The sequence below is a fragment of the Balaenoptera borealis genome (genome assembly GCF_965194805.1).
Source record: "Balaenoptera borealis genome assembly, chromosome: 12".
Classification (NCBI taxonomy): Eukaryota; Metazoa; Chordata; class Mammalia; order Artiodactyla; family Balaenopteridae; genus Balaenoptera; species Balaenoptera borealis.
In genome coordinates, this window is record NC_138869.1 from 26,345,398 (window position 1) to 26,371,107 (window position 25,710).

General features: G+C 38.6%; 1 protein-coding gene and 1 long non-coding RNA gene across 4 annotated transcripts in view; one reads left to right on the top strand and one right to left on the bottom strand.

The window, feature by feature from the left end:
* TAFA1 (TAFA chemokine like family member 1) overlaps positions 1 to 25,710 on the bottom strand; it is a 781,657-nt gene that overhangs the window by 493,809 nt on the left and 262,138 nt on the right. Inside the window, exons 1-2 of one of the 2 annotated variants that reach the window (XM_082344863.1) lie at positions 10,174 to 10,229; positions 9,978 to 10,051 (exon numbers count right to left, since the gene is read on the bottom strand). In XM_082344863.1, coding sequence (XP_082200989.1) covers positions 9,978 to 9,980 — 3 coding nt within the window. In that variant the 5' untranslated portion in view covers positions 9,981 to 10,051; positions 10,174 to 10,229. Of the gene's footprint in view, positions 1 to 9,977; positions 13,869 to 25,710 lie in introns of those variants that run through there. The other variant, XM_082344862.1, reaches the window with a different exon arrangement.
* The window catches only part of LOC309606966, a 54,235-nt gene that overhangs the window by 8,986 nt on the left and 19,539 nt on the right, over positions 1 to 25,710 (top strand). The window lies entirely within an intron of this gene.

A 25,710-nucleotide genomic window follows, 5' to 3' on the forward strand; every position in this document is an offset into this window, starting at 1 on the left:
GAAATGGCCCTTCACCCTCTCAATGGTTCAGCCAGAAATGAAGACGGCCATCTCCCTCTCCATGAACTCCCTCTTTCAACGTCACTTCCTATCAATTTGACTTCCAGTCTATGTCTTAAATCTCTCTATTCTCTCCCTCTCCATTCAAACATCTTCACCCAAGTTACCACCATCTTTCACCTGAACTATGGTAATACTTTCCTAACTAGTCCACTTGCCTTCAAATTCGTACATCCCACCCATCTCTTCCCCACTCTGCAGCCGGAGGGAATGTGTTTGAGGTGCGTGTTGATCATGCCACTCTTGTTATTTGAAAATCTTTCAATGGTTTTTCATTGAGCTTAAAATAAAGCCCAAGTTCATGACCATGGTTGACAGGGCTCTGCATGAGTTGGCCCCTCTCTACTTCTCTAGCCTCATCTTTTACAAACACTCTCACTCTCGGCTCCTACTATACTCCTCTCTTGGATCCTTGAGTAGGATAGGGAAACTTTCCCCCAGTTGTCTTCTGGAATGCTCCAAACCAGATCAACTCGTTGTGGTTATGCTCTCATAGCCCTCAGGATATCATCTCTATAGGTTAACAACCATTGTAAATAACTATTTCTGGAATTATTTATGATATCTGGTTTACCTCTTTACCAGAATCACCATGAGAGAAGGAAAACTGGCACCTTGCTCAGTACCATATCTTCAGAATCGAGCCTAGATATACTACCTGACATATAGTAGGCACTCAAATGTTGGCATCATAAATAAATAATAATCAATGAATCAAAAATAAAATATAAGGCCACTATCAAGATGGCATGCACAGCAAACTGTTTTTCTAGAAATAAGTAGATTTTGTACCCTCCCCAGTAGCCTTTATTCATTCTTTTTGGTAGCACACACGTATGAAGTGGCGATACATATTAAGGATGACTCCCTTGTTCTGTGTGAGTCTATTGTTATGGCAATAAGTAAAGGAAATTGGCCCATATATTGTTTAAACCCTTAGCTACCTGCCACTAAATCTGTGTTGGAGTCTTCTTTTTTTTTTTTTTTTTTTTGCTAGAAGAAAAAAATGAAACTGTCCTGAATTTTCAGCCCTGGTTCTTAGTATTTGATATCCAAATATGATCTGATGGTAGAACTCACAGTTGATCCCTGGAGAATAAAGAAAAGTCTACAAATGTTAAAAATAAAAAGAAAGCACTTAGAATTTCATTATACTGAACCTAGAAGAAATCCCCCCAAAAGCCTCCTAGTCCAGCCTCTCTGTTCTAGAGGAAATAAAAAGACCTAAGAACGGGAAGAGGCTTACCTGAGGGAATACACTGACTTCACTTGTGTGGGTCACGTTAGAATATGTCTCCTCATCTGATGTTCTCTCTCTTTCTCTCCCTCTCACAGCACTATCCAGTAGAACTTTCTGCAATACTAGAAATGTTCTGTATCTGTGCTGGCCAAGATGGTAGCCACTATCCATGTGTGGCTATCAAGCACTTGAAATGTGGCTAGTGCAACCAAGGAAATGAATTGTTTAATTTTTAATTTTATTTCATTTTAACTAATTTAAACTTAAATAGCCTCATATGTCTAGCAGATACTTTACTGAACAGCACAGCTCTAAAATATACCAGCTAGGTTATGGAAAATAAACCCTGTGACATCAAATAATTTTCAGTAAGCTAGAAGAAAAATTTGAATCACCTGACAGTAACCTTCCAAAACTAGGATATCATAGAAGAAGGTAGAATGGGCTTGGTTACAAGTAATAGAAAAAAAATAAACAAACGAAAACAATGCAAACTGCAGTAAGTAATAAAGAGGATGTATGGCTTCTTGCAGGTAGACAGTTCACAGGTGGGGCTCACCTCCAGGTGGGTTTGACCCAGTAACTCCACTAAACTATCAAGGATCTAGCTCATTTTCAACTCTCTCTCTGCCCTTCAAGGTGTCATTCTAAGGCAGGCTCCCCACCATGGATGAAACATAGCTGCCAACAGCTGTCTGGGCTATGAGCTTCTTCATCCATATAATGGCAACAGAAAGGATTGTTTCAAGAAGCTCTCTCAGATGAACAAGAGTCTTTCTTAGCTTCCCCCAGCAAACCATTTCTCACGGCTCCTTAGCTTGACTTGGGTCACTTGCCCCTCCTTGAGCCGGTTACCTTGGCCAGGGGGACAAGGTCACATTGTTGGACTTTGAGCTGCACCATAAGCCCCAGACCCGAATCTAGAGAGAAATCAGCTTCCTCCAAAAGAGATGAATGGAGTGAGGGAGGTTTGATACTTAAATGAAAATTAAGACAATAATGAGGAAGAAAGGATGAATTTTAAAGACAATCACAGTGTGGACAAAAGTAATGTTTTCATATGTCCTTTTAGGACTAAAGTACTTTGCCATTTTTATAACCTTTTTCTACTTATAAAATAATATATTAGTATTTTTGAAAGGTAGTAAACTTAAGATCTAAATAGAAAATTTTTAAACTCATCTAGAATCTGTCACATGAAAGTCACCAGTATTAGCATTTAAGTGCACATTCTCCTTTCACTTTCTAAAAATGCCTGGTTGGTTTTGTTGCATATATATATATATATATATATATATATATATATACATACACACACACACACACAGGTTTTATAATCTGCTTTTTTTTCTCTGAAAATATCACATTTTCCAATGTCAATAACTATTCCTCTAATGGTGACCTTAATCTATATAACCAACCTAAAGTACTTTTCTTTTTCTAAACATTCCTCATCCCTCTGTTGCTTGTAAATTGTGGTTAATCTTACTTTTGTGGCAGGAAACTTCCTTCTACGCAAGACAGAGAATTAACAACAAGAATATTTTTCTTTTCTCTATAGGATCCTATATGACGCCAATGGTTAACTACAACAGAAAAACATAAATCCCCTTTGCCTGCTGTGGGTTTAAATCCTATGAAGTTTTCTTGACACTCTAGGTTTGTACTTGATCTGCCTTCAAGTAAATTTCTCTTCTGGTCTTTGTCTTATTATTAATGTGGCTGATTATCTATTCTCGTTTATCTGGTTTGAATTTTAATTGTGGGAAAGAGATAATTTCCAGAAAAAGAAAAAAAACTGAAAAACAGAAATATGTATCTTTTAATCCATATCTCCTTGGGCCTCCCTCCTTTGATTTCTTTATGTTTGACTTGGTCAGTGAGGCAGTATAATAGAAGGGCTAAGAGAATGGGCTCTGCAGTCAGACAGCTTGGGTCCTTCTTTCAGCAACACCACTTACTAACTGCCCAGTCCTATTTAAGTAATTTTCCCTGAGTTGCCTCACCGATTCAAAGGATTATCATTAAGATGCATATCAGAATGTCTGGCATATTACAAATCTCTATAAACTTTTAAAATTAAATTTGATATCTAGGCTCTAACTAAGATTTAGCTCTAAGTTTTAAGATGTTTTCTTATGCCTTTGCAACCTCAACTTTTTAAATTTGAGACATTCTTGCTCCCCTTCCATCTCCACTTACCTTTCCTATTCCCCTTCCTTCTCCCAAATTGACCTACTTTTCTAGATTTGGTTCTGGTGCACTGTTCTCCATGGAGTTTTTCTTGGCCTCCCAAGTCTAGGGTGGACACCCCTCCCCTCCACCTCGATAAGATTCGGTGCCAACCACATGTGCTACAGCATCTACTGCTCGGTACCAGATTTGTCTGTTTTCTTTTCTTTTCTCTTCACTTCACTAGACTAACTTTCATTTCCAAATCCCCAGATAAAGCATAGTGCCTTTCAGGCCTTCAAACATAATGCTTTCTTGACTCAAAGCTTTTGCACAATTTGTTCCCTCTTTCTGGAACATTCTTCCATTTATTCTTTTCCCAGATGGCTCTTTTTTTATCCCTCTGGCCTCAGAGAGACTTTCCCTGACCCTATCATTCCCTTTTTGAAAACACGCAATGGTTTTCCAATGCACAGAATATAATGTGGTTTAAAAACCACAGACCAGGGCTTTCCTGGTGAAGCAGTGGTTAAGAATCCGCCTGCCAATGCAGGGGACACGGGTTCAAGCCCTGGTCCAGGCAGATCCCACGTGCCACGGAGCAACTAAGCCTGTGTGCCACAGCTACAGAGCCTATGCTCTAGAGCCTGCGAGTCACAACAGTTGAAGCCTGCGCACCTAGAGCCCGTGCTCCTCAACAAGAGAAGCCACCGCAATGAGAAGCCCATGCACCGCAACGAAGAGTAGCCCCTGCTTGTCACAACTAGAGAAAGCCCGCGTGCAGCAACGAAGATCCAATGCACCTAAAAATAAATTAATTAATTAATTAAAAAAATTTTTTTAAGTAAATAAAAACCACAGACCACAAGACCCAACACAACCAATGTCTGCCCATATTTTCAATCTAAATATCATTCCATTCCTCCCTACCTACTCTCACATTCACCATGCTCCAGTCACTCTGATCTTCTCTCAGTAATGCATTCAGGTATCCATTGATTCAGCAAGCATTCATGCCACAAACCAAGTACAGAGAACACAACTCAAGAACTGGTTCACAAGATAATCATTGCCCCATCTCACATACTCCAAATACTATCTAGATTCAGGGCCTTTGTACAGGCTCTAAACTCCTGTTTTATTCATCACTGTTCACTCTCCATCTGACAATGTACCTGGCACATAGTAGGTGCAAAATCAGTATTTACAGACTAGATGAATAAATGAACGTGTCAGTGAATGAATAAACAGCCATTTCTCATTTATTCATGTTTTAGGTGTTTTATGAATTTGCAGCAGTATTCTAAGCAAGCGGTTGGCAGTGGGCTGAGCAGGGAGGAGGCTGGGAAGAATTTCAGATGATGTGTCTGTACACGTATGGGTGTCTGTGTGGGAATCTGAGTCTGAGAACGCCTAAATGTGCATCTCCATCCACATCCCAGTGCCAGAGAGAAAGGCTTTTTGCATGGCTTGTTTTTTCTCATCCACCCTTTTGTCCCTTTCTCCTATTACACCGTATTGAAAGTAGGCTTTTCCCACTCTTAGTTTCCACCCTCACGTTCATACTGTAATGATGAGCATGTGGTATCTCTGAGAGTCCCAGCTCAGAGAGGAAAATACAGCAGTTGCTAGTTTAGAGTAAAGGAAAAGAGAATTATAAAAAGGAGTTCAAGGGAAACGCTGGACATGATTGAAGCAGGTAGGACAAAGTACTTGAGCACACCCAATACACACCCAAGTATTTAGGGAATACTTAGATTCCCTAAACCAGAGGTCCTCAGTCTTGACTGAGTTACAATAACTTGGGGAGATTTTAAAACTCTAAATGCCCCGGACCCTACCTCAGATCACTCAAAACAGGATCTCTGGCGGTGGAACTCAGGCAACAGTGTTTCTCAAAGCTCCCTGAGTGGTTCCAATGCACAGCCAAGTTTGAAAACCACTGACTAAAACAAAAATTGACTGCAGTAAGTCTCTGGTCACTGTGGCAACCCCACAAATACCTGCGATCTCTTGTTAATTAGTTGCCAACTAAGAGGCACATTCTCTGTGTTTAAGAGATTGAAGGTTAGCCCAGTGTATGCATCTTTATTGAAAGCTTACTATGTGCTTGATATGATAATATTTACCATATAAGAACTCTATTTCATTAATTTGGGGTTTTTTCCTACTTCATATTTAACTGCATAGATGATGTGAACCTTAGGTGTTCCAAGCAATGGTTAGTAAACATCATGATTGCTCCATTTACATACATCCCCTCTCCCTGATTTTCTATCATTTAGCCACAACCCCCCGTACTGCGCTAACTGCTGGTTCTAGGAGGCTCTCCTGTGGCTCAGGGTAGCCCCATCCCCTGGCCATAATCAGGGATAAGCACAAAACTCAGTTTGTGCCAATAATATGCAAGGACAGGTTTCCAGAGATCTCTTGGAAAGACACTTTTTAATTCATCCAAGACAGCTTTAGGAAGTGATTTTTTTTTTTTTTTCTTTTCTTCCAGACCTAAACAAGGAAGCAGGTCATTGACTAAGAGTCATTAACAAGCATTTGGAGATTCTGAAGAGGCACCAACCTTAACACGAGACTGATACCATGAAAAGTAGAGTGAACAAGTGTGGAAAAATGTCCTTTGATGAATCAAACAAGTGCTAAAGTCCACTCAGTGTTAGACTTGCCCTGTAATAGTTTAAGGCAGTTTGAGCGTGGCTTTCTGTTACTTGCAACCAAAAGCATACGAATTAATGGAGCATTAAGAGACAGCCTACAACAACGGAAATATAAAACTAAAAATATCCCAAAGATTGTTTAACCAAAACTTTCATTTTAAAAATGAGAAGATTAAGACCCAAACAGCTGAAATGACTCATGCAAGGTAGCACAATCTACCTGGCCTTAATGTTACATAGAATTGGGCCTAGATTTCAGGTGTCCTCATTTCCAGCCCATTGTTCATTCTACTGAAGAATAAAGTCTTCATTGAAAACATTCACTTTAATTTTCAAATGTTGCTAAATTAGCTGTGATGACCCTAATTTTTAAAATGTCATTAAATCTCCTTGGAAGGAACTCTCTAGAAATACATATTCCAAGCCCTCTCTCAAAAGACATACTCAAAGCCTATACAGACCATTTGCTTTTCAAATGCAGACGTCACGAAAGAATATGCAAAACTGTTGAAAATATATATCACACAAGCCACCCCAACCAAAAAAAAATTTTTAAGTTCTATCCAGCTAGGCTGCTTCAGTAAATGATGTTGCTGAATATATAAAATACTTGAATCTAAATTTAAAAATGCTCCCCCACCCCTTGATTAACCAGATTGTCCCCTCCCCTATATATAGGAACGCTATGTGCCTGAGCCCACTTACCATCTGTCACCACATTTTCCAAACTTCTCTTCCACCCCCTCCTCTTACACAATCTTATCACATAAAAATATTAGATTTCAGGGATTTGTATAATTTCATTAAATTTTCTGAGCCAAGTAAAAATAGACGAAGTACTGGTATCTCAAACTGACTCAGATTTTGAGTGTCCAACACATATCCATGGTAGCCAGTAATGCCCTTTAGGCAGAACTCATGTGCCCAAGAATAACAAGAATAAGTCTTTTCCCTTATTATGGCATTTCATATTAGGAATTTTCAGGTGTTCCCCATATGGTCGAGAAGGATTTGGATAGCTTCCAGAGAGTCCTGACTCATATACCATCATATTGCTTTGTTTATTACCTTTCATAAAGATTTGTGAGTTTTCTCAGATCATTAGAAAAATACTTAGAAGCCATTTGGGGATTATGCATGTTGCTGTTTCCCCTTCGCAGTTTGGGAAATGATTTTTAATCATCTGAATACAGGGCACCTCTACTCACCCAAGTGCTTAAGGTAGAAGCTTAAGAGTCTTCTTTTGTTGCTCGCTTTCCTGCTTCTCACATACAATCTATCCAAAATCTCAGCCAATGCTTTTGTTTCCAGACCCCAGAGGAGGTCTCTGAGGAATGACCAGTGAGATTGGCTATAAAATAATAAGTCCACTACACAATGAAGAATTGTTAGGGATGGCCCTCTGAACTAGGTTCTTTCCTGCTTCTCTGCATAGGTAGGAGAAATGAGGCTTATAATGAGCATCCTATTATTTCTACCAAACATCCCTCTTTCTCCCATCCCTAACCCAGGTGGTTCCAAAGGGTACATCAACCACAGTGTCTCAACTATTCTGTGATCACAGAGGTAGTCACATGACTCAGGCCTGATCAATCAGGAATTCCCATGTCCTGCCAGCAGAAATTGGTCCAAGGGTGGTATATTATCCAAGAAGAACACTGGGAGAAAGGGATTTGCTCCCTTTATAACATAGACTTGGGGCTACTGGTGACTGTTTCTATCTGCCATTAGAAAAATTCTGCCTGTGGCAGCAGAAAGCACAGTCACACCCAGAAAAGAAAGAGACAAACTAAAACTGAAAGACAGAAAAGGAGAAAGGGGATAAGAAGAGAGTCTAAATCAGGGGTCAGCAAACTATGTTCTGCCTCCTGTTTTCGTAAATTAAGTTTCCTGGAACACAAATACACCCATTTGTTAATGTACTGTCTAAAAATGCTTCTATGCTACCATGGTAGCGTTTAGTTGGAATAGATACCAAACCTAACTGAGAATGCCTGAATTAGGACGTATGAAGTATCTTGTCCTTCTCAAAGATCTTGTAATTTATTGAAGGCCCAGAAATGTAAATACGTATTTATAGCATATAAGATAATGGGAAAAAACAAAATATGGAATAAAAAGAACACACAACACCTAACAAAGGAACAATGGTAACAAAGACGATAATTAGACTACTGATGAAGGCATCTACCATTTACTGATTGCATATTATGTTGATGCTTTACATATTAGATATTAGATATTTTCACTCATCCTCCAAACAATCTTGCAAAGTAAATGTGTCAGTTAGGATAGGACAAGACTTGCTGCAATAACAAATGACCCCAATATCTCTTGCTACATATCCATGGTGGATCAGTAGAAGGCTCTGCTTACTGTTAACAGCCAAGACCTCAGGATAATGGAGGTTCCTTCTCAACACATGCTTCCATATTTGCTTCACTGAGGGAAGGCACCATAGCAAATCACACGCTGCCTCTAAAAAACTTCTATGCACAACTGAAACACAGAACTTCCACTCAGATTGCATTAGCAAAAACAAGTCATATAACCATGCGTAAATTGAAAAGTACTATCATGTGCTCAGAAGAAGAGCTGGAAATATTTAGAGAATACCAGGAACGTTTACCTAAATAAATACTGGGTAAAAACCTTTCCAGTGAGGAAATACAAGAGAAGTTAGGAGACTTCGTCAAAGACAGAGTTAATAAGTAGTAGTGTTTGAATTGAACCCAAGTCAGTATGATGCTAAATTCCAAGCTCTTTTATGTTGTACCACGTCAATGTCCTTTCTCATCACCTTTGTGTTGGAAAATAGTAGAGATTACTGATGAAAGGAATAGTAGGTTTACATGATTGAGGACCAAGAAAGAGATGTAAAATGTTTAGACTTGAAGAGCTTGCAAAAAGCAAATCCTTTAAACTTTTTGATAAAGACATTTACATTATGTAAGCAGTATTTAAGAAAGATATAGATGGCAGTTCAACCAGAGAATTTGACCTGGGGTGGGATGATTACGGGAAGGAGAGGGCAGTATGGAAACAGGAATGAGATAATACAATAAAAAAGAAGGGAGTGAAAGAGAAAGAGAGAAGGAGAGGTTGAGGGAAAGAGAATTAATAGCTGCAAGGGAGATTTTGGGCTGAGACCATCCCTGTTCTTGGGTACTTTAAGTATAATTCTTTCCTAAAAGGTTCAGGTTCAAATATATATGAGACAGAGTTACTATTTCTTTTAGAGGCTTGTCAAGTGTGAAAGAGGAGGAAAAATCTGTTTGTGAAGGGAGTTTACAGTATACTTAAAGTTTATTTTAAAAATAAATAGGACTCGATAGATAGGGCAATAAACAACAGGCCCCACCAGGAACCTGCCAGGAGCACTAACAGGAAGCATCTGTAGGCTGCCAAGAGCCAGAAATAAGAATGAACAGTTCTTATCGTCAGAGAGTCACAGGAACATTCACAAACAAAAAGGATATTTGGGGTGCAGCATCTCTAAGCCAAGTTACTCTCTGTCATGAACGCACTCACAGTTTATATAGAATACACCCACACAGGTAAAGCCACATCTGAATCAGATGTTGCTCGTTCCCTTTGCTCTGAGTTCCAGGTTTTGTTTTAGCCTACAATTGTGACACAGCATACAAAAATATGTAGAGACCTTTAGAGAAATTTAATACCACAGGAACATAAAACTTTGCGTGACCTCAATAATTAAGAAGTATGTATGACCGGAAAAGAGTCTATGTGCTCCCCCAAAAGGTTTATTATTGATATTTTAATATTTATATTTATTAAATTCACAGAGGTCTGATTAATTATGGATATGTGCTTACCATGTGCTGAGCATGATCACAGGAGCTGAGGATACAGGCGTGAAGAGAAACAACCTTTACTTTCCTGGAATCTCCTATTTTAGCGAAGGAGGAAAATGAGAAAAATAAATAAGGTGATTAAAGATTGGACTAAGTGATATAAAGCTATGAAAATAATAATGTAATAGAAAACCAAGGGACAAGGAGTGGGATCCACCTGAGGCAGTGTCCAGGTGGCCCTTTGGAGTGGCGGGCTTTGAGCTAGGACTTGAAAGGTAATAAGCGAACCATGTGATGACAAAGCATAGTATATGTTTGGTCCTGTTTCAATTAACAAAGATTTTTTTCTGGAGACAAAAATATAATAGAGCTGGGTTATAAAGCTCATTGGATGAGGAATCAAGATAACTGAGTCTCTTTTCTGCCACTTAATAGCTGTATGCCCTTAAGCTAGTCACATAAACTTTATGAGTCTGATTTCTTCATCTGTGAAATGTGTGGGTTGAGCCCAAGGATCTCTAAGGTCTCTTCTGGCACGAAAAGTTTATACTAATCCTCCCTGTCCCTACGGCATGTGTGTGCGTAGAGCACATGCGCGCACGCACACGCGCGCACACACACACACACACACACAGAGGACATATGTAAGTCTCCTATTTTCTAACTGTTGTCTGGAATAAACTCTGGGCAAAATATGAAATGCTCATGCAATATAATTTCAACATAAGTGAAAACCACCATATCTATCCTTAGCATCTTCCCAAAACTCAACCTTTCTATAAAGGTCCCTGCAGACAAATGCGACTACCTTATCTTAGACGATATACCCACGCCCCTCTCTCAAACTACTGGTCTCTGGCCATAGCCTCTGATACTCCAAGTGTGCATGACTCTTCTTCCACACTCTCCCCCCAACACAGCCCAATCCAATTTCATTTGATTGGACCAGAAGTGAACACCCAATTCAAGGAAGAATCAACCATAGGCTGACCAATGACCAGGGAAATAAAGGGAAAAGGTGAGTTCAGGCCAACCCATCCACTTCCAAGGAAGCTGGATTTGGGACTGTGAAACATTGGATGGGTTGATAGCAGGGCAAAAAATTAAGGACACATGAAAGACTGCCAAAGCATAATGATAACAAAGCGTTCGAATGAAGTCTGTGGCCTCTGTGATTGTTGAGGCTCCCAGAGCTGTTTAGATCCAGATTCACCCCCCAGTTTCATTTCCCATGAGACCCTGGCTTTACAGTATTTCCTGTCCCCTATTTCTATGAACTTTCTGTGTCCCATGAACAATCCCCATTTCTACCAAACTAGCTTAGCTGGATTTCTTTCCGCCAAATTGCATTCACTAAAACAAAGGGTGGCTCATTCAATCAATAAGCTAAGCTCCATGGAAATGTTCATGGTGACCTGATTTAGAAACAGGAGTAATAAATGAAAATGGGGGAAAGGCTCTGCTTTCATGAAATAGAGGTCAGATGGCCATGAGAGGCTGGCATAGGGAGAGGTGAATGGCACCTGAAGCAGAAAATGGATTCCAGAAAATATGCAGTTTGGGGGATGCTCCAAAATTGGTCTGGAAGGACCTCAAAGAGATGAGTAGGATGGGAAAATTTGACCTACAATTTTGCTAATGAGCAGTGCTTAACTCTGTAGGAAATAGCCCCAAAAGCTCTCAGATACGTTGGTCTTTCTCTCCACTCACCTTCCTCCCAGCACAATGCATAATATATAGTAAAAAAAAAACAACTAATACTTATTAGTGGAGGCATAAAATTCTTCTTTCAGGAAACACACAGGAAGATATTTTCTCCTAGTCTCTCCTCAAAGAACTTTGTATTTTCCCACCCCTGCATAACTCTTTAGAAGTTTTTCTTACTTCTATGGCTTATGCGCCTCAAATTAGGGATCACAGGGAGACAAATCAAGCCCGTCGTTTTTAAGAAGATGGTATGGAGTGATCGTCCAATAGTCACTTCCAACTGCCATCTGTGACAAGTCTGTAAAACATTTCGTTTGCATAATATATGGGAATTCTATTAAAATACAGCACACTGTTAAAGGAAGTGGGAATATTCTAAGTCAAATTATGTCTCCTCATAAAACCATCCCCCTAGCACTGGCAACAAAGCAGAGTTCTCCTGTATTGCTTTAAATAAGAAAACCTACTGCTCAAGGAATTACTGAGTAGATGCTAAACCTAGTTTAATCCAACGCTGCCGACATGTTGTGAAGTTATAACAAGAAGAAGGCTGAGCAAAGGTCATTTAGCAGAAAGATGCCTGTTTGGATTGAACATCTCCTTCCTCTAGAGCAAGCAAGGACAGAACAGCAATCAGTTTATAAAAGCAGGCACTGGGTGCCACCCGTAATGTAGACCTATATATCTGACCTAAAAAGGCCAAAGCTCGTGTTTCCAGAATAGAATAATGTATATCAAATGCCTTACCTGGAAGAAAAGAGCTTTATGTCTAGTCAGAAGTGGGCCAGCAAACTAATATCTTGACAGCATGCTGGAGATTCTAGCAAAGGAGGACGGCGGCTTCTTGGGTTTTTCTTTTTCCCTGCCTCTGCCTCTAAAACACCGATGACATCCTTGCTCTAAAAAAGGACATTTTGTTTGTCCAGGTGCAGAATTTTAAAAAACATGCTATTATTCTCACAACTTCAAGCCTGCTTTTGGCTACAGATGTAGTTTTTCAAAAGCATCAGGTTCTCAAAGACCATGGTTGTTAATTAATGACCATTTACATCAGCCCAACAGCCTAGCCGTATTTCAGTGATCAGTTGGGGAAAATCTGAAGTAGAAACAGGACAGGAGAGCATGGAAGAGAGTTTCTTACCTTCAGTGTTTTACTCAGAGCAGTCTAATAAAGTTATTTGTATTATCAACGACTTCAACTTCACTGTCAAAGTATTTCTATTGAAATGCAAGCCCAGGAAATAACCTTAGGAGGCATTTTTAATAGTTTGGTTCCAACTCTGTACAGGGTGCCCAACCAGAGGATGGAAAAGCTTATAAATGGTTTTCCTTCCCAAATAGCCTGAATGCCAGCCAGGCCCAGGTCATACTTCTCTCAAGACAGATGGTGAAAGCGCAGTTTACTGTTCAGTTTTCATTCACTGCTGTCTTTTGTAAGACAGCCTCTAAAGAGAGAGGCTAAAGCCATTCTGCCTAATTTTAGCAATACCAGGATGAAACCTTGTGTTTTCATACTATGGGTCACTTCCCTGTAGTGTTTTATGAAACTTGCCTTAAATTTGTCACCCTAAATTCATACCTGGTCAAATTTAGATACTCTCCTAAAACAGAAGTACAAGAGAAGCTTGTAATTTTCTGGGTCATTTCTGACACAATTGTCCACCTCTTGATTTGGGCAGGTGTTTCACATTTGCAGATCTCTGGCTCATCTTGTTTTCACGGCTCCATCTCTTTTATCCCATGATGTCACTAAAGAGAAGCAAAGATCCAACAAATTCTTAAATCTGCCACATCTGGATTTGTGTTTTCCTTGAATAAGATTAGTGAGTGCTGACTTGGACCAACCACTGAGCTACATGCTTATACTCTTTAGCTGTGTCCATCTCATGACATGGAAAGATTAATGCCATTTTATAGATAAGAAAATGGAGCCTCAGATAGGTTAGGTACCTTTTCCCAAAGTTATATGGCTCATACCTGGCTGAGCAGAAATGCAAACTTGGGTGTAAGCTTATAGCCCCACATGCTAACCCACCTCACTGATCAGCTCCTTCTTTAATTCCATTACCCAGGGGCGTGCTTAAGCACTGAGTCTAGAAACAAGGCCTGATCAACAGCAGCCTTACCTTTGACAGTCCAATCCAGGCTTCTGTTTTGGCGAATTCCCACCTGGCCACTAAAAGCCGGTATTATTTTGTGCCTGGACTGGAAGAAAGGAAATTGATTTTCTTTGGGGTGAATACAAAGACACCTCAGGCAGGTCTTGTCCCATGAAAAAGCCGGCTGTGGTGCACCCACGCACTTACTTATATTTAATCCCCTCATATAGCGCAAGTTCCATAAGTTCAGAGACTTAGTCTTATATCCCAAGTTTGGAGCCCAGAATGTGGCACTTAGATATCCAAGTATTTGTTCAATGAATGAATGAATTACTGAATGAGTAAGTGAGTGAACAGAGACTTCAAGATCCAGGCACAAGAGACCCCAGTGTAGGAGCCTTTCACTCCGTGTCCTGCTTTCACCAACTGTACTGCTGATATCAGCCCATTCCCGGGTTCCTGGTTTCTGCATTATTAACCCAATACGATCCCCAACTCCAGCGCTTCCCTTGCGTCTCTCTCCCTGATAGAAAGCCCGGTCCACCTACAAGCTTACCATTAGTTTTAGAATGAACTTAAAGTTTCTCGGGGGGGGGTGGGGGGGGGTACTTTCATACTACCCTCTGCATACCCTAGCCTCCAGGGAATGAAAAAAAAAGAGATTGTTTTTATGGTAATCAGACTTCTTAACAATGAAATGGTCTACCATTTTCATTCATTCAGAATAGGTTTATTGAGCTCCTACTGTGTGCCAGGTAGTTGTAAGAGCTGAGGGTATTGTGAGGATGAAAACAAAGAGGACGAGCGCCTTTGCCATTATGGAACTTAAATTCCAGAGAAGGGAGCCACTCAGTAAACTAAGAGTAAAACATAGGATGTTTTAGGAGGTGATAAACAGAAAAAAGAAAAACAAAGAATAGAAGTGGGATAGGAACTGCTGACAGTGGAATGCAAAGTTAAATAGGGTGGGCGTTAAGCATTTAATTGTATTCCTCCTCCAAAGAGCTACATTCAAGTCCTAACCACCAGTACCTCAGAATGTGACTTTATTTAGAAATAGAATATATGCAGACGTAATTAGTTGAAAAGAAGTCATAGTGGAGTTGGGTGGGCTCTTAGTCCAATATGACTATTGTCCTTTGATTGGAAAATAGTGTAAAGACACACAGGGAGCGCACCATGTGACTACAGAGGCAGAGATTGGAGTAATGCAATCATAAGCCAAGGAACACGAGGACTTCGGACTATCACCAGAAGCTAGGAAAAGGCAAAGAGGGATTCTACCCAGAGTCTCAGAGGGCATGTGGCCCTGCTGACACCTTAACTTGGCCTTATAGCCTCCAGAACCCTGGGAGAGAAAATAAATATCTGTTGTTTTAAGTCATCTAGTTTAGTACTTTGTAACGGGAGCGCTGGGAAACTAATATAGTGGGCAGGGAGGCCTCAACTGTGAGGATGGCATCTGATAAAAGACCTGAAGTTGGTGCGGGAGCCACCCACATGGCTATCTGGGGGGAGAGGGAACAGCAAGTACAAAGCCTCTGAAGTAGGAGTGGACCTAGCATGTTTGTGTGGTTGCAAGGAGGCCAGAGTGGTTGGGGTCGGCTTAGGAGAGGGAGAGTATTCAAGTCCAAATGTAATAAGATCTAAAGACCATGGAGTCTAGTGCTCAAACATTAGCTGAGCGTCATAATTACCTGGCTGACTTGTTAAAACACAGATTGCTGGGCCCACCCCTGAATCCCTAGAGTTTCAGTAGATCTGGGGTAGGGTCTGAGAATGTGCACATCTAACAAGTTCCTGATGCAGATATTGTTGGTCCAGGGGCCACTTTTTGAGAACCCTTATTGTAGGACATCATAACAACTTAGATCCTTGTTCTGTGTGAGCTAAAAGCTATTCGAGGGTTAGAACAGAGGAGTGACACGGGAGGACTTCTGTTTTAGCAGGATGCTGTGCCTGTTGGGTGGGGAATAGACTCTAAGGGGGGGACCGGTGGAAGCAGAGAGGCCAGTTGTAAGATAATTGGAATAAAAAGTACATAATGTGAAGCACCTGTTTAAAAGGAGTTATGAACCATATGTGTTATGTGTGACCCAGGGTGTTTTTTGGATGGGGGAGGAGCATTTGGGTTAGTTCAGAGAAAACTAATATATAAATAAGAGATTTGAGTTACCCTGGCCTTGAAAGCCTGGCATTCTTGGAGAACAGCAATTATTTAATAGGAGCTATATGATGTCTGTGTGTCACCAGCTTCCTCTCCACTCATGTCCATGCACAGCCAGTTTAGCAACCAAACACGTGTCACATCTGGAAATTCTTAATAGGCCCTGTAGGTCATGGCTGGAGGGTTTTTTTTGTTTTTTTTTTTTTTGCTTTTGAAAGAGTAAAGGGTCCCTTTACTCCATCCTAACACCAACTCAGAATTCTTTGAATTTTAAGAATTTTTGTTTGAGTAGCTAATGAGGACTTCGGTGTGCACATCTGTTAAAGCTCTCAGATCACTCCCAGAGTGACCTTTACGAAGATCCTAAAATAGATTAGAATACCTATTATCTTTTTATATAAAGCTGAAATCTTACAGTGGAAGAAATTTCCAATGTAAAGAATGAAACAAAATACTAGGGTTAATGATGACCAAAAAAAGTAATATTTAGAAGGGAATCATACATCCAACCTCTTTAAAGCATTTGATTTCTATTAACACTTTCTCTTTCCACTTTCTGTGTGCTCTCACCTTCCTGTGGATCTATCATCTTAATGATACACTCACAACAGCTACACAGACTGCTTCAAAACATAATGGTTTTATTTCTTGGCTGTTTGAAAGGTTCTGAATTTTGTAATTTGTATTTTATAAATACCTTGACTTTTTAAAAAAAGGTAAATTTTGAAATACCCAAAATCCTGGAGAAAGACATAGCCTATGACCTTTCTACACCAAGGGAAAAAGTGAAGCATCTTCAAAGTGTTATTTAGACCACTTTAGTGTTGATACACTATATCAATTAGCTGTGTGACCCTAATGCAGAAATTAACTTCTCTGTTCCTAGTTTCCACATCAGTAAATTAAGGGAGTTTGAATGAAATTTCAAAGGCCCCAGCAAGCTCTAGAATTAGCTGATTTAAATTGTACCATTGTATCCTAGATTTATTTCGGCTTTAAAAAAGGGAAGTTACTTTATTTTGTGTCCTGTCTGATATCGAAACTGAGATCTAAATTCAAATCTTCTAGGGGCTAGACTGGTAGTATAAGTGAGTGAATCAGATGAGGAGCAAGAAAGTAGAGTCAAGGATCAAGAACTGGCCACCGATGAGGAGACCATGGTGACCTATGAGGGGACCATGGGGATCTCTGACTGAAGGACACTGATACTCTGCTCTAGCTTATGTGTGCATTGTAGAAATGGAGACCTGGGTTTATTAAAAGCTTCCAGTATTTCAGAAGCTCAAAAGATTCATTTTTGTTGGCACCACCTTGATCTTTAAATTGACAAGTAATTCAAATTAAAGACATCATCATCACCGTGCAGACCAAACCAACATGTCTTACAGCTCAATCCAATCTAAAAGCTACTAGTTTGCATGATGAAAGCCATATTGGATAAGATTTATCCCTTCAGGGGTTATTGTTGCATGCTGTTTCCATAAGGGAAGGATCAGGTAGCCTGAGCCCTTATCTTAATTAATTTTCTCTCTAAAAAAATAACTACTAATCTCACGCATGCCCCTACAAGGAAAAGGTTAAATAAAGCATTTATAATAACCAGAGATAGACTGACAGTCAGAAAGATAGACACAGGATACTGTAAAAATGCCTACAGGGCAACACAAACTGGTTTTGCAGAGTGGCTTAACCAACTGAGATTTGAGCTGTACAGGCTTAAGTCAAGATATTCTGTTTCTTGGTCAGTTCCATTGGCCAACGGGTGAACAGCAGAAGTCATGGTTGGGCTGACTGGTCAATCAACATGGCCACAGGATGAAAATTTATTTTCTTTTTCTTCCCTCCAATGTATATCTCCCCATAGACTCCATTCATTTCCAGCTTTGTAGTGAAATTACTCATTGGTCATAAATCCCAAGCACTGCCCCCAAACTCACACCTAGAAAATAAACAAGTGAGGACATAATTTACACTATAAATAGGATTGTTTCTTTTATGGAAAGATTAATAGAATAAAGAAGTTAGCATCTTTAGTATATCTAAGTATTTATCTACTGATAATTCATTTAATACATGGAGGGCTATAAAAATTTTAAGAAAAGGTTCATAGATTTATGGATTTTCTTTATAAGTAAAATTAGCTTTCTTTCAGTTTGTCTCCTTGCTATTACAACACACAAAAAAATATCTGCAAGAATTTTCACTAATTTTGGAGAATACAGTTGTGATGGTCCAAGTGAAAATATAGGCTATGTTCTGCATCTAAAGTTGGATTCCTCCACAAAAGAGCCTGAGACAAAGCCTTGGGAATTTATCTGAGAGATGATCCCAGAAGCAGGAAGCATGAAAGGAGAAAAAGCCAATTAAGCTATATTATTGAACTGGTGATGGTTGTAAGCAGCTAGGTTCATTCCTACTGGGGGACCATCTGAGAACAAGGTAGAATGTGTCTCAGAATGCTTCCACCAAAAGCCAAAGTGTCTGGGACATTTACACATAGACTCTTAGCCTCCAATATTTGAGATTTGTTGTGGGTATTACCTTGTATATAGTAACTGTTCATGGCTTTAGGAAAAGTCTTTAGGCAGAAGAACAGAGAGATCCTGGGGGCATTTGAGGTCGGAGGCCATCAGCATCTTAGGATCAAATTTGCAGCTGTAATTACAGGTAGACTATAAATATACATAGATGCTAAATTATGTAAACAAAATTGGGACCCACCAAAAACATAGGATACCATCCTTCAGAGCAGCTAGAAATGAATTGGGGTATAAAGAGAAATCTATGAATTTGCCAATCAAAAGGGAAAAGCTGTTACCCTCATATCATGACTGCCAGTTCCACTGCGTGCTGCCTATGTGCCTATGCGTGTTCCGTGTGTCTTACATGTATCAAGTCATTTAATCCTGACCATAACTTTATGCCACAGGCACAATTTTTAATTCATTTTTTAACGATAGGCAAACTAATGATCAGGGAGATTGTCAGAGTATTTTAATATACCAATATTAATATACCAGCACACTAGCAAGTCACAAATAAAAAGTTTTCTCAACATCTAGTCAAATTCTCTGGGAAAACAGGACTCAAGTTAGAAATGTCTCAGTGGTATTGAATTGTCAAGAAACACACCTACTGTATATCAGAAGATCCACTCATATAAAACAAGTGCTTATGCAAGTGTACCTGAAGAGAAATTCACACTAAAAGGAATTATGTTCTTAAAAAAAAAGTATTTTTCTCTCCTGCTGGGTATTACCATTGTGGGTCTTTAAAACAGAAGCAGGCTTTTACAATTCCTTAACTCAATAGCACCACTTGAGTGACAAAGACTTGCGGGCCCCATGCAGAGACCTTACTTCTCTTTTGTGGTAACTAATAACTCCCCCACTCTCTGCTTTCTTGGCTTCCAATATAGGTTTTGAATACCACAGGGAATAAAATGGAAAAACAAGAAAGAATGGAAAAGGCACCGCTGAAAAATAATGGGTAAAGCTATATCATGTTCCAATGAGCATTTTTATTCTGATTCATTTAATTTTTTTTAAGCAGGTCAGGTGGGTAAATGTGGGCAGGATTGAATGAGTCCCAGTAGGTGATACTATAATTTGAAATCCTCTTAATGATGCCAAACCAAACTGTTAAAATGTGATGCTTGGCAATTAAGACATTTATCCTCCTAGATTGGTATTATTTTCTTTGCTGTTCATGATAGATCTTTTTGTGATTTGAGTTTCAATTCTGGCTCAACTTGAGGGATTTGGTTAAACTGTATTCAACTCTATTCTATTAGTTACCTAGTTAATTCAGTTTCCTGGGCTATGAAATGATACTAACAAGCAGATATACACACTGCCACAGAAATTCTTCCCATGTTGCTTAAAAATATAAAAGTGAATAAAAGAGAAAGTAAAAGGAGACTCCTAAACAATGTAGCGATAAATGGTGATGGACTTGGATGCAATATGAAAGTTGTCTTGTCCAACCTGTTAACATACGGTCAGAGCTGCCAGTATCTTTCTTGGTTCCTTAATTTTTCTCAGAAGGTCTTAATTTTCAAAGCATATGATTCTTTTAATAACTGGCCAAAGAATATTTGCATGTTAATTTTTTTTTTTAAATCAGAGCCTACAACAGTATGTTTCTCTCTTTCTCATGATATTATAATAAGGGGGAAATGGACATCTTGGGATTTTTGCTTGTGCTTCAGAACCTCCTTGACACTCTGATACCGTGTGCCCAGTTATGGGTAGACATAATCTGGGGAAAGGATCCATAGCTTTCATTAAATTCTCAGAGGGGTCTGAGACATTTCTGCACAGCAGACACACACACACACACACACACACACAAAACAAACAAATAAAAAACAAGGCCAGGAGAAAATGAACAACCAATGCTGAGATAATTTGACCTTTAATTACTATTGTTGAACAGGTCTTAAGTGATGAACCACTGGCCTTCATCAAGGGGTATCAAAGAGTCATCTACTCTACTACATATTATCTGATCCACAACAGAAAAACTTTCTGGGTCTCTATTTCAGCAAACTCTTCTTCTCCTGAACCCCTTGGCAGTACTCATGTTTTGAAGATAGACAGTCTTAAGGATTGCTTGAATATTCCTCTGTGCCAAGTTCCTGGCTCACATGCAGCACCTATACCAGGCTGTAAGATCTCTATTTCTGTGATCTAACTTAACCCCAGAATGTAATTGTTTTCCTAACCTTACGCCTAACTCCCTCGAATATTTATATAATTATTCTGTGCCTTGTATATTTCTATAAGCTGCTTTAAATTCTCCTGCAAATAAAAATCATAAGGTAAAGTTCCTTGTGAGGAAAGTTAAACCTGGGCAATTAGGTCACACTCCTATCATTTTGCCCCTGACCTTGCTTTATTTTCCCTCGTAGCGCTTACAGCTAACCACCTGACATTACACTACATATCAATTTGTTTATGAGTTTCGTCTGTCACCCCAATAAAAAGTAAATGCAGTCGGTTTCAGGCAGGACATCGGCTAACATGTCCAGCCTTATACCCCAGTGCCTAGAACAAAGTGTAGCCATAACAGGACTTCAGCGGAGATTTGTTGAATGAACTCAGTTATCTGAGCTCATAGAAAAGTTAAGAGACCAGTTGTTCCCCAGAGCCCAGTAGGCTAACTCGCTCCTCTGTGCTGTTTTGATTCCTCCTTCTGAACTGTCCAAAGTGTTCAAATAGAGTCATGTTTAAGTTTTGCAATCTCTTAAGTTTAGACAGGAATCGGTTCTTTATACATGAATGTTCCCTATTTAAATAACAATATAATTCTTACCACTTGTTTTAAGTGATTCTAAAACGAGGAAATCATTGGCTTTACAAACATTGTATAATTGGAAATCTGGGTATATTTTAGCAAAGGCTAATGGGTACATATTTATTTTTCTGTGGAGCTGCTTTTGTGCAGTGCCTTGAAAGGAACTCTTATTAAACTTTTAATGATATTCAAAACAAGCTCTCTTTTATGTTTCTAAAGAAAATTAACATGCTGTTTGTAGCCTTATACCAACTTCAGTTTCATGACCCTTAAATCATCGTTTATACACTCTCAGTATTCAGCAAAGAAGAAAATATGTCCCATAGAATTTGTGGTTTGTTTTAAGGATGCATGAGAGTACCATTGAGAACCATGCAATTCCTAACAAATTCAATCTAGACAAGACAGCATACCATTCAATGCAGCCGCACCTATTTCTTCTTTCCCACAGGAGACTGAAGAATGGAAGTTATTCTCTCAAATATGAAATTATGAAACACTTTAATTCTATGACAGCCATACACCAAGGACCAGAAAAATCGTTTCATCTCATAATGTTTTAGAGACCCCAGGCAAATGTAAACAGTAGACACTGTTAGACATTAAGGTTTCATTACAAGCACTAAACAGCTTAACTGAAAATCTACTGATTTATTTGGAATTTCATGGGATTCTGGTGGGAAATTTATTAAATTATTTAGTAAACTTCAACAGAAAAAATTACCATTTACTGAATCTGAATATTGCACTTATAGGTTTACTTATTTCACACCATGGTTTATATTAAGGAATATGGTAAAATAACATCTAGTGTCTAACATTAATTCACCAGTAGTGATCCATTTTAATACTAGACTGTGGGTCTTCCATAAGCTGACTCCCTAGTGATGAAATATTCCTAGGATCTTGTGATGAAATTTACCTCTTGTCAGTGAGACTTGTCTGGGTCCCAGAAACCAAGGTTTGGTTTTTACACAGAGAGAATGTTCCTCTGTCAACCAGTGTCTTCTGAGAAAACTATCTCCATAATTTCATCATAACTGGTTCCATATAATTCATCTTCCAAATTTTCCAAATATCTAGCACAAGCACTGGATGTTATTCTTCTCTTAAGTGAGGGTCTTCTTGCCAAATATTTATGTCCATAAATTACATATAATTATAGTTGTGTGTCTGTAGACATATTCAGATATTATGCACATCTATCCACACACCTGGGTATTGTGAGCATCTGTATACACATGGCTGTATACACATATTATGTGTGTCCGTACACACAGAGACATTGTGAGCAAGTTTACAGATGGTACAATGGAAACAGAGAACTAGGATTAAGCCAGGAAATTCTTTGAATAGTAGGAATTATATGGAGAGGATAGAATGAACAGCGCCAGTGGTGACACACAGTAATCATGCAGAAAAAGAATCCAACAGTATTGATGCAAGTTTATGCATTAGTCAAAAGTCCCAAGAGGACAGATGACCAAATGAATCTGATCTCAGATAAATCTGGTGGATAAAACATTTAGGATGATAATGGAGTAGCATAAAATGATAAGCTATCTAAATGAAAACAACAGTAATTTAAAGCAGGATCTGTGGCTACTAAGACTTGATGACTGAAGAGATGGGAAGAGAGGAATGGGTAAAGCTGATCACAAGGAAGACAGGCACAGTACAAGGGAATTGTGTCTCTGCGATGAAGTCTGGTTGCATCAGTGACCTGATGAGTGGAAAAGGGAGACAAAAAAGAGAGAGTATGTGTGGAAGTCAGAGGGAGAGATTTGCACGTGCTATTCTGCTGGCCTTCAAGATGGAGGAATGGGGCCACAAGACAAGAAGTGCAGGCAGAACCTAGAAGCTGGCAAAGGCAAGGAAACAGATTCTCCTCTAAAGTCTCCAGCAGCATCCCAGCCCTGCAGACCCATTGATTTTTACCCCAGTGAGATTTCTGATCTATAGAACAAATAAGTCTCTATTGTTTTAAGCCACCAAGTTTGTGGTAATCTGTCATAGCAGTAATAGCAAACTATTAGACCCATTCTTACCACCAGTAGCCACTTTCCATGTGAATTTTCTGGAACGATCTTATTTTGTACTCATTGGATCCAGTACACCAGAAACAATATTTTTGGTTTGAATAAAATGTATTCATCTTCCATTCTTCCTTCCATCTCCTTAAATTAGGAATGAACAATTTATTTATTTGTGGAGGATTTTTTTCAAGCTAGAAGGATCCAAAGCATTCATGTCGTTTCCAAGTCAAATTCGGCTGTTCAAACCATTCAGCCCAGTAGATCTCATATTAGCTTAGATACATTACTTAAGATACATTTTTAAAACAGTTTAATAATAAAGGGAGAAGTTGATTTTTTTCCTACATTAGCAAGCAATTAAATTAATTCAATTTTCTTTTACCTAATTTTAAACTTATTTAATCCATTTATACTAGGTCTGTTAGATTAAAGATCCTGAAATTTGTTTGATCACTTAATGCTTTTGTTGGGAGATAAAAGTTAAGCTCTGGTGTCTCTAAACTGAGAAGAAGCAAAAAGTCATTTTCACAGTCCACGTGACATTCTTTGGGTTTCCTCCTTCAATCACTTTACACGTCCCTCAAGGAAGTGTGTCTATATATTTTGTCCATCATAACCCAGTTAATTCCTCATCCTGTATGTTTATTCCCATTGAGATGAACAGATCAGGGGCCTCTCTGAGGTGTTTGCCCAGGGCTCTAAAACCATAAATCTGGGACTGCCTCCTTTCTGTGTTGGCATTTGCTGCCCATTAAAGTTTAGATTCAACAAATGCCTCCAATTCCCCTTGATCCAAGACTAACCAAAAGTAGAGAGTTTATAATCCCTTATGTTATTACTTTGTTTTAAAAACAACAACAACAAAACCAACAAGGAAAGCAACAAAATACAAGATCAAGCCCACAAGTTTTGAAATCAAACTAGAGTTTATACAATGGTTCTCAGACTACCTGCCATGTGACCTTGGACAACTAAGTCAATCTCTTCTAGCTCCCATTTTCTCACATATGTCAGGGAGAAGTTACAGTATTTTAGTTGCTTGTTTAGTTGCTTAAATGAGATACAGTCTTCAAAGCTTTTACACAGCCCTAGCCTGTGGCAATTGCTCAATAAAACGCCACTATTACTCTTGCTTCTCTTAAATAACTGAGTGCAAAACATAACTTTCAACTTTTTTGGGTGGCATCTTCATCTGTTAAGTAAGGGAGTGTGACTAAATAATAACGTTTAGTAGTTATTTTCCCTTTAGTAGTGGAATTCTAAGAATAATATAAACATAAAGAGCATAGTTGCAAAAATGAAGGGATATTTAGGTAAAAGGATATGGAAAGACAACAATGTTATTTAGATATGTTTCTACAACTGTCTTTTATTAACAATCACTCCCATATTACCTATGAAGTTCTACCATGCCATAGATCATTTGAGAATATAATGAATGATCTGTGAGGGTTCTTTGATAAGAATTTATAATAAAATAAAAGCAAATATTTATTGTTTATGGCTGGCACTGTTCTGTGTTGTATGTGTACTAACTCATTTGATCCTTGAAACACACACACACACACACACACACACACACACACATATATATGAATATACACACCCACACATTGGGAAAGTTGTATGTGTGTGTATGTGTGTGGGAAAGTTGTATGCATGTGTGTGTATATATATAAAGATACATATGTATGTATATATATAAAATCTCCCTAAAATAATACCCTAATATATATTACACACATTATTATACATAATATATACTTATATATTATATAGTTATAAATAATTGATATAAAACCCTAATATTTATATGTGTGTATATATATGTGGAAAGTATATATTATATATATATTATATACAGTTGATGAGGAAACTCAGGCAGAACTTTCTTAATGTATTTATTCAGCAAAATTTTGCTTTAGCATTAAATTTTTATCATTATCATTATCATTTACCATTAAGTTCTAACCTTGCAGGATAAAATTGCTTTGTGATCTAACCCTCTCTCTACCTTTATACTTTTTTTTTTAAGAACACACTGGACTTTGAGGACATACCTGAATTTCTAATTTGAAAACTATTTCAAATATCTAGGAAGGCTCTAATAAATTTTTATATAGCCTAGCAGGGTCTAAATAAAAGTGTAGAGTGCCAAATATGGGGAATAAACAGATGACTATGTTAATATGAGGCTTAAGTACTGGCATAAAAGTTTCAATCACTTTTAAAGGGAAATCGCGTTAAATAAAGAGTGAAATCAGGAAGCTATGCCCAAGGAGAACGACAGCTCTTTGGCAGTATTGTCCAATAAAAATATAGTGTGAGGCATACATGTGAACCATGTGTATTATTTTACACTTTCTAGTAACATTTTTAAAAGCAGCTGAAATTAATTTAACAATATGTCAAACACTTTACATGCAAAATATATTTTCATGTCAACA